This window comes from Malus domestica, chromosome 08, assembly GCF_042453785.1.
Source record: "Malus domestica chromosome 08, GDT2T_hap1".
In the NCBI taxonomy this organism is placed as follows: domain Eukaryota; kingdom Viridiplantae; phylum Streptophyta; class Magnoliopsida; order Rosales; family Rosaceae; genus Malus; species Malus domestica.
Window position 1 is genome coordinate 17,387,705 of NC_091668.1, and position 6,765 is coordinate 17,394,469.

General features: G+C 40.0%; 1 protein-coding gene across 1 annotated transcript; it reads left to right on the forward strand.

Annotated features, from left to right (window-relative positions):
• Positions 1-1,531: 1,531 nt before the first annotated feature.
• LOC139198067 (uncharacterized) lies at positions 1,532-6,531 on the forward strand. The gene is made up of 5 exons (XM_070826322.1): positions 1,532-2,576; positions 3,759-4,647; positions 5,086-5,374; positions 6,113-6,357; positions 6,484-6,531. The coding sequence occupies exons 1-5, from the start codon at positions 2,263-2,265 to the stop codon at positions 6,529-6,531; spliced, it is 1,785 nt and encodes a 594-aa protein (XP_070682423.1). The 5' UTR covers positions 1,532-2,262.
• Positions 6,532-6,765: the final 234 nt, after the last annotated feature.

Consider the following 6,765-nt stretch of genomic DNA (forward strand, 5'->3'; position numbering starts at 1 on the left):
GAATTCCTTTTGATTGAGGGTGTGCAGAAAACAAGTGTGGGGGAAGGATTTTTGATAGGTGGATGTGCCAAAGTCTATTTTGAGGCACGAGAAAAAAAAATAAGAAAAAAATAAAAAAAAGAAAGAAAATTCGTAGAAAAAAAAGGAAGAAAAGTGTTGAGAAAAGTGTGAAAAAGAGTTGAAAGAGCATGGAAATGAGCTCTAAGGTGTTGGTCGTTGAAGAGGGGGTCCAAAACATTGAATTTGACCCTAAGTGTTGCATGAATCTCCCCTTTGAGTTTAAAAGTTGATTTTTGCATTCAAAAGTGAATTCGAAGAGTCAATTTCATTGCTTTGCTTACTATTGTTTAAGAACGTTTGTTTACCATTCACCTTTCTTTGTTAGCCAATACCCCAAGCCCCGTTACAACCCTTAACTTCTATCTTGAGTGTTGTGTATTTCAATTTGTGGAGTTTGGGATTGGTATGAGCATATGGTGTCACTGGTTCTCGCGTCTAAGGAGTAGCATTCCTTTCATGAGATCATTTACATGCTTAGTAAATTCAGAAAAAGCTTTCCTTGTTATAACATATGTGAGCATTCGTTTTTATATTTACATCAATCCTCTCACATATAACTAGTATAGGGTGTGTAGTCAGAAAATCTGTGTGAAAATTGAGTGCATATCTAGTGAGGAATTGAGCAAATTCTCTAAGGCATGTTACTAAAGTCAAAATCATGTTTTACTTGGTTAAATGTGAACTAGTATGTGGTGACTATAATTAAGTATGTGCTTAAGTGTAAAGATGGCTAAAATCTGTGGGAATGATGATTTTTAATATGTCATGTGCATTGGAAATCCCTGAGGCAAACGTTGGAAGGTTTAGGTTGTTTGTTTTGTTTCGTTTTGTTTTTGTTTTGTTTCTTTGTTTTGCTCGAGGACTAGCAAAAGCTAAGTGTGGGGGAATTTGATAGGAGCATATTTATGCGCCTTAGTTAGCTAGTTCTTATGCATTTTCGTTATGTTTTCTTAGTTAAAGTAGTCTTTTGAGCTACTTTAATGTGTTTTCAGGTTCAAAGGGCATATGACATAAAAGATGGCAAATTGGAGTTTTTAGAGCCTAATGGAGCTTGGTGTGAAAAGTACATGCTTGGAACACAAGGTTGGGATGAAATTGAAGATTTGAAGATTTTGAGGATTCCTAGTACGAGAAGGATTCCTAGTCCGAGGAAGAGTCCTAATTGACGAAGGATTCCTAATCAACGAGGGATTCCTAGTTGAAGATGGATTCCGAGAAGAACGAAGATTCCTACTCAAACGAGGTTTCCTACTGGAAGTAGGAAAGCTAAGCCTAAAAGTTTCCATTTTGGGTTGATCTTTCCTAAACCTAAATGGCCTTGCGTTTTAGCAACATTGGAAGGTTCCGAAGCGTTGGAAGACACGAAGAGTGGTTCTAGAACATTTTCCTCATCCTTGCCGTGGGTTGGGGTATTTCTTCTTGGTTTTGGGCTTTCTAGAAGCCCTATCTACAAACCTGATAGGAGCATATTTATGCGCCTTAATTGGCTAGTTCTTATGCTTTTCCATGGTGTTTTCTTAGTTAAAGTAGTCTTTTAAGCTAGTTTTATGTGTTTTCAGGTTTTAAGGCCAAAGGATGCAAGAAGATGCATTTTGGAGCTTTTTGGAGCAAAATTGGGCTTGGAATGATTATCACATAATTGGAGCCAAGGTTTGGACGAATTTGAAGACTTGAAGATGATGATTCCTACTTGAACAAGGTTTCCTAGTTGAAGTAGGAAAGTGCTTACATGAAGGAGGATTCCTAATCGACGAAGAATTCCTAATCAACGAAGGATTCCTAATTGAAGATGGATTCCTAATCACATGAGGATTCCTAGAAGAACAAGGATTCCTCCTCCAACAAGGATTCCTACTTGAAGTAGGAAAGTTAAGCCAAGGTTTCCTACTTTGGTTTGATTTTTCCTAATTGTCCCTAAAAGTTCCAGCAATTATGAAGACTTCCTAAGCATTCTAGGACATCAAATACACATTTCTTGCACCTTTTGAACCCTTGCCGCACCCCCCTTGGTATTTCCTCTTTCTTATTTCCTGATTCTAGGCTTTAAAACACTTTCCTTTTGTGTTTTTAACCCTAGCCGAATTTCCCTTGCTATTTCCTTTAATTTTCTGATTTGTTTCCTTAATTCTAGAAGCTTTAAACTTAATTCCTGATTACCTAATTAGTCTAGGGTTTTTAATTTCCTAATCCCTTTAAATAAACATGTTTGTGCAGCCACAAACATCTCCATTCAGCCACACACTCTCCCAAATTCGTCAAAACCCATCCACAACCTCAGAAACCAGTCCTCCTCCATCTCTGCCGATTTCCACCTCCATTCTTCATCTCCACACCTTCCACACAACACCCATACACTACCCCCAAGCCTTGCCATGCCCCTACACCATCCATAATCCATTCTACATCACAAAAACCCCCCAGAAATCATCCTCCCCCAATCTGCCGCAAGGAGAAGAGAAGGAGACAGTTCATGAAAATTGTTTGGCTCTTCAATCTGAGTTGTTGAACAATTTTAGGTGTATTCTATCTTATATTTCAATGTCTACTTCTTGTAATCTTTGTTTGTCATTGAGTATGATTGGCTAAATTCGTTTTGGCTAAGGGTGTATTCAAAACCATGTTTATTTATGTGAAATAAGTTGATTACTTCCAGTTATCGTTGCATAAGTCGTGAATACAATTTGCTTAACCGTTTAATTCAAAACTTATTCTTGTATGTTGATTGAGAGTGCACGCTTGATTTGCATGCTGGAATTTGGTGCTAGAATATAAGTTTGTTACACCTAATCGTTATGAATTTATATTCGCAAGTAGTGAAGATCGCTAGTCACGATCGTGTTAAGTAGATTCATGGCAGGAGTATCATGCTTTTCATAGTTACAATTGCCTTGTCGATGCTTATGATTTCCAAAGAACTTAATGATTCTAACTTGTATCTTTATCATGCTGTTCATATAGAGAACTTGTTAGGAATAATTTGTTTGCGATGCATATTCATCCAATTCAATGATTCTAGGGAAATCTGAAAGTTAATTTAAGCGGACCTAATTAACTTGGAGTGTCGAGGTTCATAACTTATTGAATTGATAACTGGAAATCGATTACGTTGCATAAATTTCATGTGTGGAGAAGAACCCCTTAGCCATTCCATCACCCATTGATTCATCACATTTAGTTCACAATCTGTTTTAATTTACAATCTGTGCATTTAGTTCAAATTCGTCCAAACACAATTCCCCCATATTTTGTTAAGTTTGAGTCTTCATAATCTGTCCTCTTTGGTGTTTTTAAGTATTTTGAGTCATAAGTTTTGTCAAATTCGTCCAAATCTTGTCTTAGTTGCTGTTTGAGTCAATTAATTTGTTTTAGTCAGTTTTGGGCAGATTTGAGTGTTTCAAATCTGTTTTGAATCTTAGTAGTCTAATTAGAGTCTTTAAGTTTAGTTTTTGTGTTTCTAAGTCGATTTGTATTAGATTAGCACCCCTAGTTAATCCCCGGTTAGAACGATCCCTACTTACATCATTACTACAATTGTCACAAATAGGGTTTAATTTGTGTGTTAAGTTAATTTTCACATCAAATTTTGGCGCCGTTGCCGGGGATTAGCAAAGTTGCTAATCCCTCGTTATTTATTTTTGTGTTATTTCTGTTTGTTTTAAATTCAGTTTCTGACTTGGTTTCTTGTTTTCTTGTTTTAGGTACAAGTGTATGACTCGAAGTTCCAAATCTGTCCAAGCAAACATTTTGGAGTTCGACGACGATTTTGAGCGAACTTTGAGAAGAACAAGAAGGCAACAAGCATCCAATCCACCTAGCCCGGAACCTCATTGCGAAGAAAACGAATTTGAAGAGGAAGAAGAGCCCACGGCTAGAGTTGTAGAGGAGAACCAAGAGATGGCAGCGGACAACCGAACCATTAAGGAGCTTTCTGCCTCGGGTTTGGATAATGCAGCCCCTCTTTGCATCCAATACCCCGCGGCAGCCCAAGGGAAAACCGAAGAGTTCGAATTGAAGTCGAGCTTGTTACATCATGTTCCAAAGTACCATGGGCTGTCCATGGAAGACCCAAACAAACACTTGAAGGAGTTTGAAGTTGTTTGTTCAAGCATGACGCCGGTAAATGTTGATGGCAACATTTTGAAGATGAAAGCTTTTCCATTCTCTCTAATGGATAAAGCTAAAGATTGGTTATATGAATTGGCCCCGGGGACGGTTACCTCGTGGGAGAGCATGAAACGAGCGTTTTTGGAAAAATTCTTTCCAACCTCAAGAGTCATTCTTTTGAGGAAACGCATTAGTGGCATCCAACAAAGCCAAGGTGAGTCATTTCCAACATATTATGAACGTTTTAAAACTCTTGTTGCTTCTTGTCCACAGCATCAAATGAAGGAGGAGTTGCTCCTTCAATACTTCTACGAAGGACTCCTTCCCATGGAATGCCAAATGCTAGATGCCTCGGCGGGTGGTGCATTGGTGGACATGACTCCGGTGGCTGCCAAGACTCTCATTGCGAACCGAGCACACAACGCACAACAATATGAAAGTGTTGGGCAGAGAGATACCCCACGGTCACATCATGTAAATGAGGTAAGTTCTATTTCTGAGTTACAATCCCAAATGGCTAACCTCACTTCTATGTTATCACAGTTTGTTGAAGGCCCCAAAACGCAAGGAACTACAATCTGTGGTGTATGCTCCATTCAAGGACACCAATCGGATCAATGCCCTCAATTAATTGAAAATGGAGGGTGGGAATCTGCCCATGCCGTGGGTTATGGGAATCAAAACCAACCAAGGGGTGATCCTTTCTCTAATACATACAATCAAGGATGGCGTGACCACCCAAATTTCAGATGGAGAGATGCAGAACAACCTGCCCAACAAGGTGGATTCCGACAACCTCCGGGTTTCTTTCCAAGGCCAATGGCACCACAACCACCTCCTCAAGCACAATCATCACAAAACAACTCAGGTACTTCTATGAATGATGATAAAACTTATCAATTACTGACCACAATGGCGCAGGGATTGCAGACCCAAGCAAAGGAAGTTAATGAGCTCAAGAAGCAAATGGGCCAAATGGCAGAATTTTTGGGGCAAATTCGTGATAATGGTAAGTTACCAAGCACTACGGTAGTCAATCCTAAGGGTGGGTTCGAATCTGCAAAAGCTATCACCCTAAGAAGTGGAAAAGAAGTAGGAAGCAAAGCACATGAATCTGCCCAAAACAAGGAGGAAGAGCCATCACACCCCACGGCAAGGGTGGTACCACCTATGCCGCAGCCACCCAAGCCCTCCCATCCTTCCACCTCAGGTAATGTTGTTCCAAATGTTGTGAATTCAAACACTAATCTGCCCAATGTTCCTTTCCCTCGCAGATTTGCGCAATTCAAGAATGAAGAGGAGGAAAAAGATGTTCTAGAGACATTTAGGAAGGTTCAAGTTAACATACCTCTCTTGGATGCAATCAAGCAAATCCCGAAGTACGCCAAGTGTTTGAAGAAGCTTTGTACAACAAAGAAACGTTTTCGGGAGAAAGAAGTGGTACAGGTAAGTGAGAATGTGTCTGCCATGATACAACGTAAACTACCTCCTAAATGCAAGGATCCGGGTAGTTTCACCATTCCTTGTGTCATTGGTAATACTAGGTTCAAATCTGCCATGTTAGACTTAGGTGCATCCATAAATGTTATGCCATATTCAATTTATGCATCTATGAACCTAGGCAAGTTAAAAAATGATGGTGTAATCATACAATTGGCCGATAGATCTAATGCATATCCAAAGGGAGTTGTGGAAGATGTTTTGGTGCAGGTTAATCATTTGATCTTTCCGGCGGATTTCTATGTTCTTGAGATGGATGAATCGGATCATGCTCCTTCATTGCCCATTCTCCTTGGACGGCCTTTCATGAAAACGGCTCAAATCAAGATTGATGTAGCCAAAGGAGAAGTAACTATGGCATTTGGTGGTGATATGATTTGTTTTAAAATTTCTGAATCCATTGAGACGCCTAACGTTGTTCATTCTTGTTGTGTTATTGATACAATAGAAAAGATAGGGACGGACCATTCAGCCCCTAACACAAAGGTTGCATCAAGAGCCATGCAAGACGAGGGAATTGGAGTAGAGCATAAGGACCCCACGGCCACTGCCCTTAAGATACCCAATGTGGCCGAGAACACCATGAGGAAAAAAGTTCATGTTGCTGCCACTTCATCACAACACCAAGGTAAGGCACCTAGTCCAAATCCAATTCCCATTAAAGTTGATAGTTGGTTCCCTTCTTTGGTGCAGGTACCCAAGCAAATCCCCGATGGTGGGCGCATGAACATGAACCTTAGGCAACACAACGCACCCATCAACAAACATCACTATCCATTTCCGTTCAAGGATGCAATGTACAAGAACTTTGTGGGGCAGGTTGTGGAGGAGATCCCACTCCATGCCGTGGGCTCCAATGGGGCATGATCATGTTCTTCGTCCGGCTGCAAGACGTAAAAGAAAGCGCTACTTGGGAGGCAACCCATGCAATTCAACAAAGGAAGCCCTAGGAATCACTCCAATTCCAGATTTGCGTTCCTAAAACCCTTCACTTTGTTGCTTGTTTCTAATCTGCCCAGTTTTGTTATTTACTTGCTGTTTGTGTGTTTCTTTTTGTTTAGTGTTGTTTTATGCTTGAAACATTGAGGACAATGTTTGATT